Raw genomic sequence first — 17,639 nt, forward strand, 5'->3', positions numbered from 1 at the left:
ACTGAATGCATCGACTCCGCCTCGCAGGAGTCGATGGCAGTGCCCATCTTGCCTGCGCTCATGGTGCCCCGGCTGTAGGTGGTGGCCCCTGCCCTCCTCATCACAGTGAGGTCCGGGGTAGGCAGGGCACGGCGCACAGGGCCGCGTGACACTGGGGTGGCAGCGGGGGCCAAGGTTGGCGGAGACGACGGAGGGAGGGAAGGTTTGGGAGGGGGTGAGGGATTTAAAAATCTCCAGGGTCTGAGCGGCCCGTACGTGGAGGGGGAGGCTGTTCCAGAGTTTAGGTGCAGCAGCCGAAAAGGCTCTGTTCCCCCTGGTTTTCAGCCTGGTTCTGGGCACCACCAGCAGCAGCTGGTCTGCTGATCTGAGGGATCTGGAGGGGGTGTGGCGGTGCAAGAGCTCAGAGAGGTAAAGGGGGGCCAGTCCATTTAGTGCTTTAAAAACGGTCAGGGATCATTTAAAATCAATGCGGTAACGCACAGGCAGCCAGTGGAGCGAGCACAGAATTGGACTAATGTGGTCCCACTTTTTAGTCCTCGTAAGGAGGCGCGCAGCCGCGTTTTGGACGAGTTGTAGGCGGCGGAGCAGGGACTGGTCGATCCCCACGTAGAGTGCGTTACAGTAGTCCAGGCGAGTAGTGACAAAGGCATGTATCACACTCTCCAGGTTCTTCTGGGAGAGGTAGGCCTTTGTCTTGGCCAGGAGTCTAAGATGATAAAAACTATTTTTTACTACGGAGCTGACTTGCTTTTCAAATTTAAAAGCACTATCAAAAATTACTCCAAGGTTCCTAACTGAGGTGGAGAGGTTGGAACTCAGGGGACCAAGGGCGTCGACGAGGGGGGCCGGGGGGGCACAATTAAAAACAATAATCTCCGTTTTTTTTTCATTGAGGGTTAAAAAGTTTTCTGACATCCAGCACTTTATTTCGGTCAGGCAGTCAAGCAGGGGCTGTAGTGTGGTTTTCCCTTGGGTTAATTTTAAGGGAAGGTAAACCTGCACGTCATCGGCGAAGCAGTGAAAGGAAATGCTGAATTTCGCCAGGATCTGACCTAGGGGCAGCATGTACAATAGGAACATGGTAGTAGCTGTTGGCTCTACCTAAAGTAGCTAGAAGTAGCTAAATGATGTAATCAACTAATTTGCATTAAATGCAATTCTGAAAGGCTAAAAAGGTTTACAAACTAACTAAGGTTTACAAACTAATTATTTACGTATTGCCTTTTTTTTTTTTTGCCATTATGGTAAATGAGCTGAGCTATGATAGCTAGCTAAGCTGACTGAGACAGTGCGATAGACTGGCTGAGACAGAGTGAACAGTTTGAGGGATTTTTGATTGTGAAACTAAAAGACAGAGTGAATATTATTTAAATAAATATTATACTGAACTGTACAAAATCATTGTTGTGATTGGACATAAGCTGCGCACACGCGATTCATTTGCAGGCAACATTTAAGATAGGGAACTTTGGACTTCTTCTCCTCTCTCTTTTCTTTTCTTTCTCTAAACCTAACCCAATAAACGTTTTAACCCAAAGGCTAACCCTAACGCTAACCCAAAGCCTAATCCTAAACATTTAAGATAGGGAACTTTGGACTTCTTCTCCTCTCTTTTCTTTTCTTTCTCTAAACCTAACCCAATAAACGTTTGAACCCAAAGGCTAACCCTAACGCTAACCCAAAGCCTAACCCTAAACATTTGCGTCGGACGTACACATCATAGTCTCTCACGATTTCTCACATGTTTCTAAATGACAGGAAACGCTAATAAAGGTCTGTATCGGCCACTTGAGAAACACATCATGGTCATTTTTCCAATAGGTCTGTTGGTGCCCTGTGAAATATGCATTGCGATATTGTGCCACAGCTTAGATGCATGGCATCAGGCATGGCATTTCGCAGCTGTGGAATCAACTCAGACCTTTTACCTGCTTAATTGATAAACAAATAGTGAAGTCCACTCTGGGCCTGGGGTCCTGCCGTCTTGGCTTGGGCGCCTGGACATTTTGTCTCATCACCCAAATAGAACTGCAGGAGCAGAACGGAGGAGGTGGCATGCATGGTTACACAACACTGGCATAACTGCAGCCTGCTGAAGGAGTCTCTCATGCCTCCTCCGAGCCTTGCTGTTCATTGCTACAATATAAAAAACATTTATATTTATATATTTTGGTATTCTATGGGTAGGCTCCTCTCTGGTTCTGGGGCGCTCCACTATGGGCCTGGGGTCCTGCCGTCTTCTCTTTCTGGGGAGCTGCCTTCTCTTTCTGAGGGGCTGCCTTCTCTTTCTGGGGATTGTCCTTCGCCGTGGCCTCCCAGTCGTCCTGCTCTTGCTTGCCCCGAGTCCAGGGGGGTCCGGGGTCCACCCCTGGTCCTATTTTTTCCCACTTTAAGCCCTGTATAATGCTATAATGGTAACTATAAAAAAACGTTGTTCTAATTCACGTAAGCCAGTGTTTCCACGGCAATGCCAAGTATAAAACAGGGCAAACAATACCGAAAAAGTACTGTTGGGATTACTTTTTGTGCATTAAACAATACCCACCCACAGGGGTTTGGGTGCAGGGCTCTGGGGTTTGGTCCATGTCCATGTCTACTTCCATTCCTTCATCAAACACACCTTCTCCCAGATAGAGGGTCACAGGGTTGACCTAAGATAGGGAACTTTGGACTTCTTCTCCTCTCTCTTTTCTTTTCTTTCTCTAACCCTAACCCAATAAACGTTTTAACCCAAAGGCTAACCCTAACGCTAACCCAAAGCCTAACCCTAAACATTTAAGATAGGGAACTTTGGACTTCTTCTCCTCTCTTTTCTTTTCTTTCTCTAACCCTAACCCAATAAACGTTTTAACCCAAAGGCTAACCCTAACACTAACCCAAAGCCTAACCCTAAACATTTGCGTCGGACGTACACATCATAGTCTCTCACGATTTCTCACATGTTTCTAAATGACAGGAAACGCTAATAAAGGTCTGTATCGGCCACTTGAGAAACACGTCATGGTTATTTTTCCAATAGGTCTGTTGGTGCCCTGTGAAATATGCATTGCGATATTGTGCCACAGCTTAGATGCATGGCATCAGGCATGGCATTTCGCAGCTGTGGAATCAACTCAGACCTTTTACCTGCTTAATTGATAAACAAATAGTGAAGTCCACTCTGGGCCTGGGGTCCTGCCGTCTTGGCTTGGGCGCCTGGCCATTTTGTCTCATCACCCAAATAGAACTGCAGGAGCAGAACGGAGGTGGTGGCATGCATGGTTACACAACACTGGCATAACTGCAGCCTGCTGAAGGAGTCTCTCATGCCTCCTCCGAGCCTTGCTGTTCATTGCTACAATATAAAAAACATTTATATTTATATATTTTGGTATTCTATGGGTAGGCTCCTCTCTGGTTCTGGGGCGCTCCACTATGGGCCTGGGGTCCTGCCGTCTTCTCTTTCTGGGGAGCTGCCTTCTCTTTCTGAGGGGCTGCCTTCTCTTTCTGGGGATTGTCCTTCGCCGTGGCCTCCCAGTCGTCCTGCTCTTGCTTGCCCCGAGTCCAGGGGGGTCCGGGGTCCACCCCTGGTCCTATTTTTTCCCACTTTAAGCCCTGTATAATGCTATAATGGTAACTATAAAAAAACGTTGTTCTAATTCACGTAAGCCAGTGTTTCCACGGCAATGCCAAGTATAAAACAGGGCAAACAATACCGAAAAAGTACTGTTGGGATTACTTTTTGTGCATTAAACAATACCCACCCACAGGGGTTTGGGTGCAGGGCTCTGGGGTTTGGTCCATGTCCATGTCTACTTCCATTCCTTCATCAAACACACCTTCTCCCAGATAGAGGGTCACAGGGTTGACCTAAGATAGGGAACTTTGGACTTCTTCTCCTCTCTCTTTTCTTTTCTTTCTCTAACCCTAACCCAATAAACGTTTTAACCCAAAGGCTAACCCTAACGCTAACCCAAAGCCTAACGATTGATGTAATATAGCTAATTTCTTTTTTTTAAGAAACTCATGTTCTGTAGTGTTTTACACACAATCAACGGCAATAGATTTTAGTTAGAAGTATGTTGTGAGAGAAATGTATGTGCCGCACTCCTAGGCAGGGCAAGTAGAAAGTTAGATGGGGCAAGTAGGTTAAGTATGGACCCCATTACAGTTTTATTCATGTTCAGTTCACAGACAGATGAACAGTTGTTTGTCTTCTCCTCATTTCACTGTATCAGGCTTCTCTGTGCTTCAACAAGCGGGCATCTCTGAAGGGAGGGCACCTGAATACCAGTCAAAATGAACCCATCCAGGTTCTAGGAGAGAAATCACATACACACACAGACACACAGACACAGACAGACACACACACACACACACAAATATGGTTACGATTAGGCACAATTGTGAGAAACCCTGGAATACTGGACCCCTGGAATAAATCTCACCATCAAAGCATGCTGGGATGTTGAGTTTTCCATCGATGCACTGCGTTGACACAGGATAGCCACACTCTCTGGCCTTGTCCTTGCAGTAGAAAGATATCATTTCTAAATGATTTATTTGTTTGGGTTCCAGGTCTTTAACCGAGACTTTCCTTCCAATGTAGAGAACCGTTCCTCTCTTAACGTCAATGGGACAATGGGCTGTAAACCAAAGAGGAAGACAATCTTGGAAAAGGGGTCCAAAACTGTTTTTGTTGTCTGTTGACGAGAAGTGACACCATCTGCGATACGCCTGCCATTCCATTTGCCACAGCAGCCTAGAGGGTTAGCATAGCTTCATCTAGCAGATGAACATGACTGTACTCGAACAGCATTGTCTGTATTACAAGCCTACATCTTTATATATTTTCATAAAATAGAATATTGCAGCAATGTTATCCATACATGAATATGGTCTGCTGTGTAGACCTTTAAGTAAGCATGACATTGATATTTTCGCAGACATAGTTGAGATACCAGTTTATATAAAATGTATCAGAAATGTCTCTAAAATAATAAAGCAGCCAGGCAAAGAAATACTCTACATGGCTTTGAAACCAATGATATTTTTAAATATTATTCTATGTTAAAAAACTTTCTTGACACCAAGTACAGTAGAACCCTCACTGGCACTGAACAGGGTTCTGCTACAGGGACCAGACTGTGAACGGACCGGTAGATCAGAACTAGCTCAGCTATCCAAATACGTTCAATTAAACAATAAAACTATTCTTATGCACTACCTCTTAACAAGTGTTACTCAGGATCCATGATCTTACCCTTGCAGACTGGCTTCAGTGACCATTCCCCGGTCTCCTGACACTCAGTCTCGACAGGCCCAACCAGAGAAAAGTTTGGGTTGCAGCTGTATCTGACTTTCTCCTTGTAGCTGTGCTCTCTGTTTGCCCTGGTGGTCATGTAACCGTTCCATATGCCCCTCGGAGGAGGGCAGGTCACAACTGGAGAGGCAGAGGTATTTTAGTGTATTTCAAGTAAGTGTAGAAACACACAAATATATTGTAATCATATTAATTACTCCTGCAATCTATTTTCAGTACACTTAAGTATACTTTTTCCTGCTTGGGTACGCTAGTTGCAGTACTTCCAGTACTAGAAATATTACTTTTAATATAGCCACTTTTTTGGGCCCATGCAAATTGGAGCCCTTAAGGAGTGCAATGACTTTGTATTCTTTGATAGATAAAAGGCATGACTAATTATTTACACTTACTTTTACATTCAGGTGCTTCAGTCCAGTTGCCGTGGGCGGTGCATGACCCTCTCACATTGCCAAACAGGACGAACGGTGGCAGACAGTCGTACGTCCCACCGAAGCCATACTCGAAGATTTCATCTTTCAACGTATTGTCGTAGACCATTGTTCCATATTTGGGGATGGCAGCTGGACCACAGGTAACCGCTGGTAGAAGAGAGAGAATTTACAACTAAGATAGATTGGCAGAGCATATGGACTTTTGTCAATAGAACCACATTATGAAAGTCTGACTAAATCATATTGCATATGATACATACACATGTAGGTCTACTGTGCTCATAGGAATGTCCAAAAGTATGTATCCATAGTCTAAATCTTGTATAAGCAATATTCATGTATATATGAATAATATTCATAGGTTATGTGGATGTAGTACCTACGTTTGCATTCAGGTGTCGGTTCACTCCAGGTCCCGTCGGCTAGGCACTCACTGCTATTGGCCCCATGCAGAATATACCTGTGGACCACCACACTCAGCTGTTACAGGTTATTACTGGTCCATGCCAATATCTTGTCATATATGAGACAGCTTCATACACATGCAGCCCGCTGTCATGCAGCTATATTTCCATCCAACCATCCATTGTACATACAGCATCCAATCATCACAGCTTCTTCAACTGAGTAAAACATGGGATAGGATTTTAAAACACAGACAAAGTTAGTGACTTGATCATGTGACTTGATCATACCCTTCTTCGCAGGTGTAGTTGACTATACTCTGGTACACATAGTCTATTTTCTCCATATTTAGATGAGGTGGTATTTGTGGGGTGGGGCACACCCTTGCTGTAAGAGGAAGAGGTATGGGTCAGTAGCATCATGACTCAGAAGACACTCCCGTATTCATAGGACCACATTGTAAATACGTGTCGTATAATGCTTTCCTTTATAAAGCTCTGTCATTTTTTAACTGAATCACTTTTTATTGACAAATGCTGATAATATTTAGTTGTGTAACATGAAGAAAAATTCCAAACAACTACTTGTTGACTTTCGTCAATAACGTTTTATCTCTGCGTTGGCTATCTTGGCTTGGTCTCGCTTTGGAAAAGACGTATTCAGACCTCAATGGGACTTCCTGGTAAAATAAAGGAAAACAAAATAAATAAAACATGTAAACAACAATGGTGATGGAGACCCACGTATGCACTCAAGTCTAATCCTGGTCCACTTTCCAGTAGAATCGCAGACGATAGTGTTATCGCCTGATGTTACTTGGTATCCTGGTTTACACGAGAGCCTGACTTTGTCTCCAGGGGCAGACACCCTCTGAAATCCGTCCGACACCATGTTGTCTCTCAGGGAGGGTCGGTCGCATGCTGGGGGGGCGGGAGACGAAAGTTACGAGGGGGAAGATGAAGGGTCAATGTACTAAGTACATAAACACACACAAGGATAGTTTCCCTGAGACAAATTAAACCTACCCCTGGATTATAAAGCACTAGTATCAAGCCACAACAAACTGAGACGGAAAAGGAACACATCCAACCACATGTAGTCAGGTGTTCTGTTAACACCCTCTGTATAACATTTATATTGAGTTACAAAAAACTAAAACATAGTCAGCAATACAGGAATAAGATAAACAAACATCACAGAAAAAAAACACAATGGCTTTTTGATTCGCATAGACTGATAGTGTAGTTTAGTTTATTAGTTTATGATGTCGTGGACTGTCCCCATTAATTAACTGTAACAACAGTAAATGGAGCAGCTTTAGCCTACATGGCTAATTTCCAACTGTAGTCCCCGGGCCAGTTGACAATAGGCTCCCTAAAATAAAATACATTAGTTTAAAAAATTACAATTGCAGCAAACACAAACAAATGGAGCAGGACATACAAACATATCAAGCACAATTGGAGCAAGCACAAACATGCCGGGGAGACAAGACATTCAAGCACAAATGGCAGCAACATCAATACAGTACATGAGATAAGAACAGTCAATTGACATCTACAGTTACTGTCACCTACCTTTGGACATCACCATAGTCGTACACAGAGCAAGATGACAGGACAGCAGGAGGGTCAGATTAGAGGCCATCTTCTGTAAGGTCCGAGTCTGTTCCTCCTTTACGTGTCTGGGTAAAAAATCCCCCTGATTACAGCAGGTCTGCTCTCCAGTGTTTACGGGGTACAAATGTGAGCCTGTGTGTCGTTTCTCTCTCTTGTTTGTGTTTCTCAAAGTAAACAGATACGGCTTAAGTAACTTCTCTGACCCTTTGTCCGCTTACCGTGGCACATTTTACCGTAAGTGGGTATTGAGCTGTGACCCAGCCATGATGTTGAAATAATATAACCTCCCACCACCACTCTTCTGCTGTTGTTACACAATTCTTGTGGGATAATATTGGTATTGACAGCCTTTTAAAGCAAAATGATACAATGATGTGATGTAGGCTACGTGTTGTTGTAAATGATACAATTACAATTGTCTGCGTAATGGAGTCCATGGGAATCAGCGCATATCTACTGTAGTTCTTTTTTTGTTGTAATCAATTATTTATTTCAAAACAGTACACATGGAAATTCACAATTATCACACCAAACAAAATAAGTGTCTGTCCTGACTTTTTTTGTTCTTTACCTTACCCCCCCCCCCCCCCCCCCCTCTGTAATGGTTCATTGCTAGGACAGACAGTTTTATTCATGTTCAGTTCACAGACAGATGAACAGTTGTTTGTCTTCTCCTCATGCTGCTGTATCAGGCTTCTCTGTGCTTCAACACTCAGAGGCATTTCTGAAGGAAGGGGACCTGAAAACAAGAGAATGTGAAACAATCCAGGTTCTAGGAGAGAAATCACATACACACGCACATGCATGTACGCACATACACAGACATACACATGCAGACACAGACACAGACACACACACACACACACACACACACACACACACACACACACACATGGAAAGGTTAACCTCTTTATGGCACTGTCTCAAAGCACACTAACTTTGAGATTGATAGACTCCGAGTGGTTTAGCCCTAGGCTGAGTTCATAAATTCGCTCTGGAAATCTGATCAGCAGTCATGGAATGCCTCTTGTTCAATCAAATTAGTTGGTCCCTTTATGACGTTGAGCCTAGAATTTACGAACGCAGCCCTAGACTGGCAGGAAGCCAACATATTGGAGTTAGTTTTTGATTTTGTTTGTGTGTTTGGAGATGTTCCTACCCGCACTACCGTTCTGGAACATGACATTGACGTGGGCAGTGCGGTGCCAATTAAACAACACCCTTATAGAGTACATGCACTAAAAAGGTTAGTGATGAGGGAGGACATTTTGTATCTGTTACAGCATAACTTGGCCCAACCGAGTTTAAGTCCATGAAGTTCCCCATGTCGTTTGGTTCCAAAACCTGATCCTACTTTTCGTTTTTGTACTGATTACCGGAAAGTGAACCAAGTCACTATTCCTGACTTGTATCCTATGCCACGATTGGATGATTGTGTGTAGATACCATTGGTTCGGCCTGTTCTGTCACCAAGCTAGACTGGTTAGGTTATTGGCAGATGCCTCTTTCACCTTGTGCACCAGAGATATCTGCTTTTGTTACACCTGATGGGTTCCTTCAATATTCAGAGATGGCATTCGGGATGAGAAATGCTCTGGCTACCTTCCAACGCCTGGTGAATATTGTGCTTGCAGATGTGCCTAAAGGCCAATGCACACGGCGTACGATTTTGTCGCACAACAACATTTGATTCTCAATTCACACCACCGAAGTCGGACCAGGCAGGCTGATTACTATAGGCTCTACCAATATTGCTTGCCTTGCTTCCACAATTTCTTCAAGATACAACTGGGCATATTGTGCTTATACATGCTCGATTGTTATTATTATGTAATATAGGTGTCTTGTAATCCCATATGAGATGGGCCGCGTTGTTGACTTCGGTGGTGTGAATTGAGAATCGAATGTTGTCGTGCGACAATATCGCATCGCACGCCGTGTGCCTTGTCTCATTAAAGACAATGGAATCGAATTCGGCGGTGCGACAAAATCGCACGCCGTGCGCATTGGCCTTAACTGTACAGTGTAGCTTGATGATGTGGAAATATCTTGGCTATAAAGCCACATTGCAAACATTCACTCTCTCTCTGTTGCATTGTTTGTCTTTGTTTTTGCTGTCATATTTGCAGGCCTATTATTCCGCTACATCTGCCACTTGGTCTTTGTTTTGATTGGTTCCTTTGCAGGCCTTTGTTTGATGAGTGTGTGCATACCTACACTGTAGGTCCTCTTTTCATGGCAGACGAGTCTAGTGTCTCTGTCACTATCTGAATGAATGATCTTTATTGTCATTGTAACAGGTGCGACGAAATGTAAATGCAAGCCCTAGGTGCTAACAATCAACACAGTCCTAAGATAATAAAAAAACAAGAATGAGACATAAATAGACATAAATAGGGGGGTAAGTGATCGGTAGGAATCTGAGAATATCTATTATGAAAACTTGTAGGCTACTTATATGGCCTATTCACAGGGGGGTATATAGACAGGGGGAAGTTAGCATGTAACTGTGTACTTTTATAAACACATAAACGTATGAACTAGTAACTTATATACAGTATATGAAAACCTAACACAAGAATGTAAACATATTGCAGGGTTATAGAACATTGCACTATTCCCTTAGTTATTGCACAGTAGTTTCTCGTATTGCACAGGAGGTTACAGAGGGGATTGATTTTTGTTTTGTTTTGCTTAGATCTCTGTCGTGTCTGTTAATCAATTAATCAATTCACTTTTGTTATTGATTGTTGGTGTGGTTTTAATGTTTAATATGTGTGTTAAACGTTGGTTATTGCGTATTGGCTAAAACCATAACGATCGGACTACACACTGAACGGAGGAATCATACGCTGTCAGACAGGGTTCATGTTATCAAGGAAGAAACTTTTATTGTGGGAATGGTCACATATATAGCATCAGCTGGCTCAATCATTCATGTCACACAGCTGGTGTCAATCAATCAATTATGCCCCACTCACACTGGGATAGGGATGACTGGAGAGCACACTCATGTCAACAATGTGCAACTACTATAGTACTACCAAGAAACAGAAAGAAAAATACAGGTCTGTTGAAAATATTGAGAGAGATGTTGGGAATAGAGCTGTCATGCTGAGACGATCACCTCCAGGTGATAGAAAGCAAGAGGGTGTGGGCAGGGAGGTGAGGGGGAGCATAATACGTGATGCGCCAGCTCTCTTTATAGAGACCAAGTCAGCCAAAGAGCTCACACACAGAGAAACAGTGATCACAACGGATACAGAGGAGCCAGACATACCACCGACTGAACACAGGTAAGGCCATGGTAACATGGATACACACAGAGCACACAGGTGTGTTAAGTATGCTATAGACAGGTATTTCAGCGATAGCACACTTGCAGGTACATTAGAATCCACAAAGGCATTTATCTCATCTCTTGCATTTATAAGTGTATTTCTCAAGAATCAAACAATATATTATTGAAAAGTTTGACAGATACAGAAGGGGAAACACTACTAGCATCGCCACACACTCTCATTTTCCTTCAACATCAGTTTAAAAGTATGAAACTTTTTTTTAGTACAGTAAAAAAACTTTTTTTGTAGTACCTAAAATGTTATTTTCTATTCCCTACAACAAGAACAATGGTTTATTTGTTATTTGTTTCTTTAGAATTCAGTGTTTATAACTCTTAACTGTCTCCGTCTATTTCAAACGTTCGGGAACCCCTGCTCGAGATTAATGTAAAGGTCCTGGTATTGCTGTCATTGAAAAACAGGTTTCCATTTTTTTTTTTACTAGACTGGGGTCTACTTTCTATAGAATTGGGCGTTAATGTGTTGATTCACCCTCAGACAGTACATTAATAATAATAATAATAATAACTTTATTTGAAAGTGCTTTACAATAGCTAAGCAGCAGTTTAAAACAACTATTTCAATTTAAAAAACACACAATTTAGAAGCACAAATACAATAGGTAAAAACAACAATTTTAAACAATTTAAAAACAACTATTTCAATTAAAAAACACACAATTTCGCAGCACAAATACAATAGGTAAAAACAACAATTTTAAACAATTTAAAAACAACTATTTCAATTTAAAAAACACACATAATTACAACAGCACAAATACACAGCCTATGACATGTAGACAACAGAAAACAGGTGGGTCTTTAACTTATTTTTTGAACACTTTCACTGATTCTTCCTGTCTGATATCAAGTGGAAGACGGTTCCAGTGAGTTGGTGCACGGAAGGAGAACGCACACTCACGATTGTCTTTTTTCTAACTCTAGGAATAATGCGCATCATCACCCTCTGTACATATGCTATCTAATCCAGTGTCCAGTGCGCCCCATCCGCACCACATATTTGATCTGTTCCACCACCAACTCACCTGATTCAACTAATCAAGTACAAAGCAATTATGGTTTGTACTTGGATTAGTTTAATCAGGTGTGCTGGTGGTAAACCTGTTTTTTGCCCCGAGGAGAGGGTTGAGAAACACTGATCTCGGCCAGCACTGTGCACTGTGCTGCCACTGTGGGGGGGGGGGGGGGGGGATGCCGCGTTCCTTCCAGTCAGGTGAAGTGGTTTTGGTTTTGCTGCCAGCATAGACGGATTATGAAAAAATGGGCCCCTGGGCCTGGACGTGTAGAAACCAACATTCACCTGCATCTGCCACAAATCCACAATCTTCTCCTCTCTGGGTTTTCTTTTTCTGACGGAATTCTGTAGAATCGGGTTCGTCTCACTTTCTGCTGTCACCATGGTGACAGATTGGAGTTAATGTGTCACCATTCAGCTTTCCTATGTTGCACTATATAACCTGGAAACATAGTACCAAGCCTTGGTACTATGTTTCCAGGTTATATAGTGCAACATAGGTGATATATGGAGATCTTTCTTGGTCAGGTGGCTGGAAATGATATATATGATGACTCAGAGAGAAGGTTGAATTGTAATCATTGTATTAGGCAGATCTGGGTTGCATTCTCTTGTACAGATGTTTCCAAGGCAGCATGCTCTGTTAAGTCCAAGCTTCAAGCATGGCTACGACATAGGAGATGCCGAGCCTGGCTGCGACATAAGGGATGCCGAGCTTGGCTACGGCGGGTGCCGAGCAAAGTACTGATGTTTGTTACAGCTTATATACTTGTTCTCAGAGAGGGAATAGCTTTACCTCGTAACTTACAATACTGACATTGGTTCCCATACATGGCTCTATCCTGTGTTCATGCTGTTCTACCCTGCTGACCACTGGGTAAGGCTCCTATGTCATTAGAGTTAAACTGGTCTCACTGTTACTTGATATGGTATATGTGCCTGCTCCTAAGGATGTGTTGTTTACTACTGAGAGTGGGCACATTTAAAGTATGTTTAAGGTTAAACTATGAGTATTGCAATATTAGGCACACAAAATTGGCATATAGTCACACAAAAACGCATCATATCAATAGGAAAGCTGAATGGTGACACATTAACTCCAATCTGATAATGTTGTATCTAAATGTAAATGTAACATATGAATGAAGTATGTTACTGAAATACCTTTTTTTTCTCCCATCTCACTAATGACGTTTTTTTCTAAATGTCCATGTCAGGGGGAGATCATCACCATGGTGACAGCAGAAAGTGAGACGGGGCCTGAGCTCAGAAAACAGAAGTGGGGGACCATGTGGAAGAGCCTTCCCAAATATGCTGTCATCTTCCTTGTGTTGGCCCTGTCAGCCCTCATGGTCCTGTTACGCAACATCCACACTCTGGAGGTGAGGGGGGAAGGTTTGTTTGTGGGAGTTACTGTAGAGTTAGTCACTGCCCAGAGCAGTGTTCTCTCAGCCTTAGACCCGCAGGGCTCTCCTCCCCCGCACCGCAAGCAGGGCTACTGTGCCCATCTGGGCCAGGAACCCTCACCTGAGGAGGCTGTGGAGGAACGCAACCTCCTTGAGTCCATAGCCTGGCCTGGGCCCCCACCCCGCCTCATTGATACGTCCCAGACAAGCAACCCTGCGCACAGCCTGTTTACTATCCTACCAGCAGCGCGAGGGAGGGAGTGGCATGTGGGTGACCACCTGGAGGCTCTGGTCCAAATGCATGATGTCCAGGGGCGGCCCAAGCGCTACGGCGGGGACTTGTTGTTAGCCCGGCTGCACTCCCCAGAGCTGGGGGCGGGCGTGGCGGGGCAGGTGCTGGACCACCAGAATGGGTCCTATTCAGCTGTTCTCCCGTTACTATGGGAGGGTACTGTAAAGGTAGAGGTGACGCTGGTCCACCCTAGTGAGGCTGTCGCTGTGCTACACCGCTTACGGGAGAAACGGCCTGAGCGAGCGTTCTTCAAGAGTCTGTTCCGCTCTGGCTCTCGATCCGAGAAAACTGTGTGTAACCTATGTCTGCCGGCCAATCGGAAGCCGTTGTGCAACTATACAGATCTTAAGACAGGGGAGCCCTGGTACTGCTATAAGCCAAAGCTGCTGAGCTGTGACAAACGCATCGACCACGGCAAGGGAGGCTATGAGAAACACTTGCTCACTAAGAAAGAAGCACTACTCTTCCAGAGGTTAGTGTGGGGGTAGCTGTGTGTACAGATGTGGACAGATTTGTTGGTACCCTTACAGCTCATTGAAACGATGCTTCATTCCTCCTGAAAAGTGATGAAATTAAAAGCAATTTTCTCATGTATACCTGCATGCCTTTGGTATGTCATAGAGTAAAGCAAAGAAACTGTGAAAAGATTTTATTCTAAAATGGCCTGGACAGATTTGTTGGTACTCCTTAGGAAAAATTATAAATAATTGGATTATAGTGACAAACTAACAGTTTTCTTTATTTGGAGAGAGTTGTCTGTGAAGATCAGAAAGAAAATGATAGACAAGCATGTTAAAGGTAAAGGCTATGAGGCCATCTCCAAGCAGCTGGATGTTCCTGTGACTACAGTTGCATATATTATGAATAAGTTTAAGGTCCATGAGACTGTAGCCAACCTCCTGGACGCGGCCGCAAGACGAAAATCGTCCATGCCATTTTCATTTATTTTATTGTTTAAAAGATTTGTTGAATCAAAAATCAAAAGCAAACAAATGTGTCCACGTTTGTATGTTCCTAGGCTACATAGTACTGTACTTCGTGCCTCTGTCTGTAAACATGTGAAGTGAAGTGAAACTTTATTTATATAGCGCCTTTCGTACACGGATGCAACTCAGAGCACGTGTAGTAGTATTAGTAGTAGTATTAGTAGTAGCATTAGCAGTAGTAGCGGTAGTAGCAGTAGTATGATTTCGCAGTCGTGGAATGAAATGTCACACCAATCTACATACATATATATAAAAAAGATACATTTACAATGTTCTATAAAATGTATATGTATGATTGTTTTGATAACATGTCCAAAATATTGTTTCTGATTTCACTTAGTCGTGTAAACATCAAAGTACAAATTCATGCTAAAGAGTCTGGCAGTGTTACTGTGCTGCCTAAAATGAAAGGTAAGTGTGCATCCGTGTGTGTGTAAATGTCAATACAAATGAAACTCCATCTGTGCATTATCGGTCTACCTCTAATGTTAGCTGCTACATTCAAACTTTGCTCTCTGCTTTCAGACAAATCTGAGGTGGAGAGCAGCAGTGTTAAGGCAGAATCTATCAAGGTCATGCCCTCTGGGTATTACTTCCAGGGATCGTGGCGAGCGCTAGGTGGAGTCATGATGCGCCAGTTTAACGACTCGTCTGCCATTACTCAGTGTCTGAAGGGCAAGGTGGTGTACATGTATGGAGATTCCACCGCCAGACAGTGGTTTGATTACCTCAACGCCGTCTTACCAGGTGAGTGTGACATTCTCCAGCTGTATCTTAAGTGCTTTCTCTCTCTCTCCTCTCCAACCCCCAACTCCCCACTAATATCCTCCTCCTCTGTCGGTCTCAGATCTGAAGGAGTTCAACCTACACAGTCCTAAGAACCAGGGGCCCTTCATGGCGGTGGACAGCACACACAACATCCTGCTGAAGTACCGCTGCCACGGTCCCCCTATCCGCTTCGGCGGTGTCATCTCTAGTGAGCTCCGCTATGTGTTCAATGAGCTGGATGGCTTGGCCGGAGGCCCGGACACTGTGATAGTCCTCAGCGTCTGGGCCCATTTCAGCACCTTCCCTGTGGAGATCTACATTCGCCGACTTCGGCACATCCGGCGGGCCGTGGTGCGACTCCTGGACAGGGCTCCCGGGACCCTGGTGGTGGTCCGCTCAGCCAACCTCCAAGCTCTGAACCCAGAGGTGAGCCTCTACAACAGTGACTGGTTCTCACTGCAGCTGGACGGAGTACTCAGGGCTATGTTCAAGGGCCTGGATGTCCTGCTGGTGGATGCCTGGGAGATGACTCTGGCCCATCACCTCCCCCATGATCTCCACCCGCCCCCCACCATCATCAAAAACATGATCGACACCGTCTTGTCTTACGTCTGCCCAGGGAAGAGTTAGCACAGAGAGAGAGAGAGACGGTTATACAGGTGGGGCTATGTTTACAGCAGGTGAATATCATCCAAATGTGTGATAAATTTACACGGCCTGTGTTTCGAGAGGTTATCAGACTGTTACTGTATCAGCCAATACTCCATTAGTTCTCAGAATCGCTATCGACAATGAAGGAGTCGTATCGGTGCATCCCTAATATTTTATATTTATATTGTTATATTGTCAGTACGAAAATATTGATATTGCCCAACCCTAACATCAACCATCACATGTGCTGTGTTCCGTCTATGCAAGATTGCGGTCGTCTTGCGGTCATCTGCTGGGTGCGAGCGCAGTTTTTCCACGTTAAAGTAAAACAATACAAATAAATCACCTGCGCTCCACAATGATAGGCTGACAAGTTTAGCTGTGCTCAGCATTGAAAGTGAAAGAGCAAAGGCACTAGATTTAGATGCGTTCGTAAAACACCTTGCTGGCCAAACACAACAACCGCTGACTTAAGTTGGTCTGAAGTTCGTAGATGAGGTGATGGTTTGTGGGACTAAGGGGTATTGGACAGTGTAAATGTTGTAATTCCAACTTAATTGTGGGTGGGTTAGTGGATGTGTAGGAGGGGGTGTAGCATGTATGATTGTGTATTATAATTCCAAACTATTCCAACCTGTGGGAGGGTGTGTGTCTGAAAGGGTTCTGAGTACTGAGATTTTTAAAATGACTTTTGCTGAGACTTCATGTTTGTAGTATGCTCTTTATTATTTCTCATAGTTTTTTGGAGACTGAGTTTTCTCTTTAGTTTTTTCGTATTATAGTTCGGTTGTTCTGTAAGCCTGAAGAACACAGTACATAACAGTATCTAGGAACCTACTGTGTTTACATGACATGACATGCTTGAAATACAATTATTTCCAATCATTTTGCCCAGTCTATTTTTGGAGTTCTGATTTGGCTTTTGTCACACACCCGAAGGTAGTGGCAAATAAGGGAGTCCACACATGTATTTAAATTATACAAATTAAGTTTTATTTAGGTAAATAAGCAAAATAAACAAAATAACATATGTATATGAATATGGATAAGAATCAGTGGTGTATGCCATGAGTGAATGGTTGTAGAATGTATGTTGTATGTGTAGAGGGTGTATGGATGGATGTAGTGTAAAACTAAAAGGCCCCAAAACTTGGTACATTATTGGTACATTATTAATGAAAATAGTTTATAACTAAGAGACATTTTAATTTGAAAGCCAACCTTTAATATCAAATACAGATATGATATGATTAAAACATATATTTAAAGTTTAATTTTCAAAATATGTTTCTGGCATTGTTGAGAGGGCCGGTCCAAATGTGGGGGCGACGTTGTTCAAAGGGCCGGTCCAAGTGTGGGGGTGGCCCACGGGCCGTAGTTTGGGGACCCCTGAGTTAGAC

General features: G+C 43.5%; 2 protein-coding genes across 2 annotated transcripts; one reads left to right on the forward strand and one right to left on the reverse strand.

Annotated features, from left to right (window-relative positions):
- Window positions 1-4,148: 4,148 nt before the first annotated feature.
- LOC308162191 (beta-2-glycoprotein 1-like) lies at window positions 4,149-7,984 on the reverse strand. The gene is made up of 8 exons (XM_080536312.1): window positions 7,719-7,984; window positions 6,885-7,061; window positions 6,432-6,528; window positions 6,120-6,196; window positions 5,695-5,883; window positions 5,243-5,422; window positions 4,428-4,625; window positions 4,149-4,295 (listed from the first exon to the last, which is right to left on the reverse strand). Exons 1-8 carry the CDS (start codon window positions 7,786-7,788, stop codon window positions 4,231-4,233), a joined length of 1,053 nt encoding a protein of 350 aa, XP_080392438.1. The 5' UTR covers window positions 7,789-7,984; the 3' UTR covers window positions 4,149-4,230.
- A 2,936-nt stretch (window positions 7,985-10,920) lies between these two features.
- Window positions 10,921-16,218, forward strand: LOC308163039 (NXPE family member 3-like; the record flags this gene model as incomplete). The annotated part of the gene is made up of 5 exons (XM_080537215.1): window positions 10,921-11,056; window positions 13,354-14,306; window positions 15,161-15,231; window positions 15,346-15,567; window positions 15,668-16,218. Exons 2-5 carry the CDS (start codon window positions 13,369-13,371, stop codon window positions 16,216-16,218), a joined length of 1,782 nt encoding a protein of 593 aa, XP_080393341.1. The 5' UTR covers window positions 10,921-11,056; window positions 13,354-13,368.
- Between the last annotated feature and the right edge of the window lie 1,421 nt (window positions 16,219-17,639).

This window comes from Nansenia antarctica (assembly GCF_963989245.1).
Source record: "Nansenia antarctica genome assembly, chromosome: 7".
In the NCBI taxonomy this organism is placed as follows: domain Eukaryota; kingdom Metazoa; phylum Chordata; class Actinopteri; order Argentiniformes; family Microstomatidae; genus Nansenia; species Nansenia antarctica.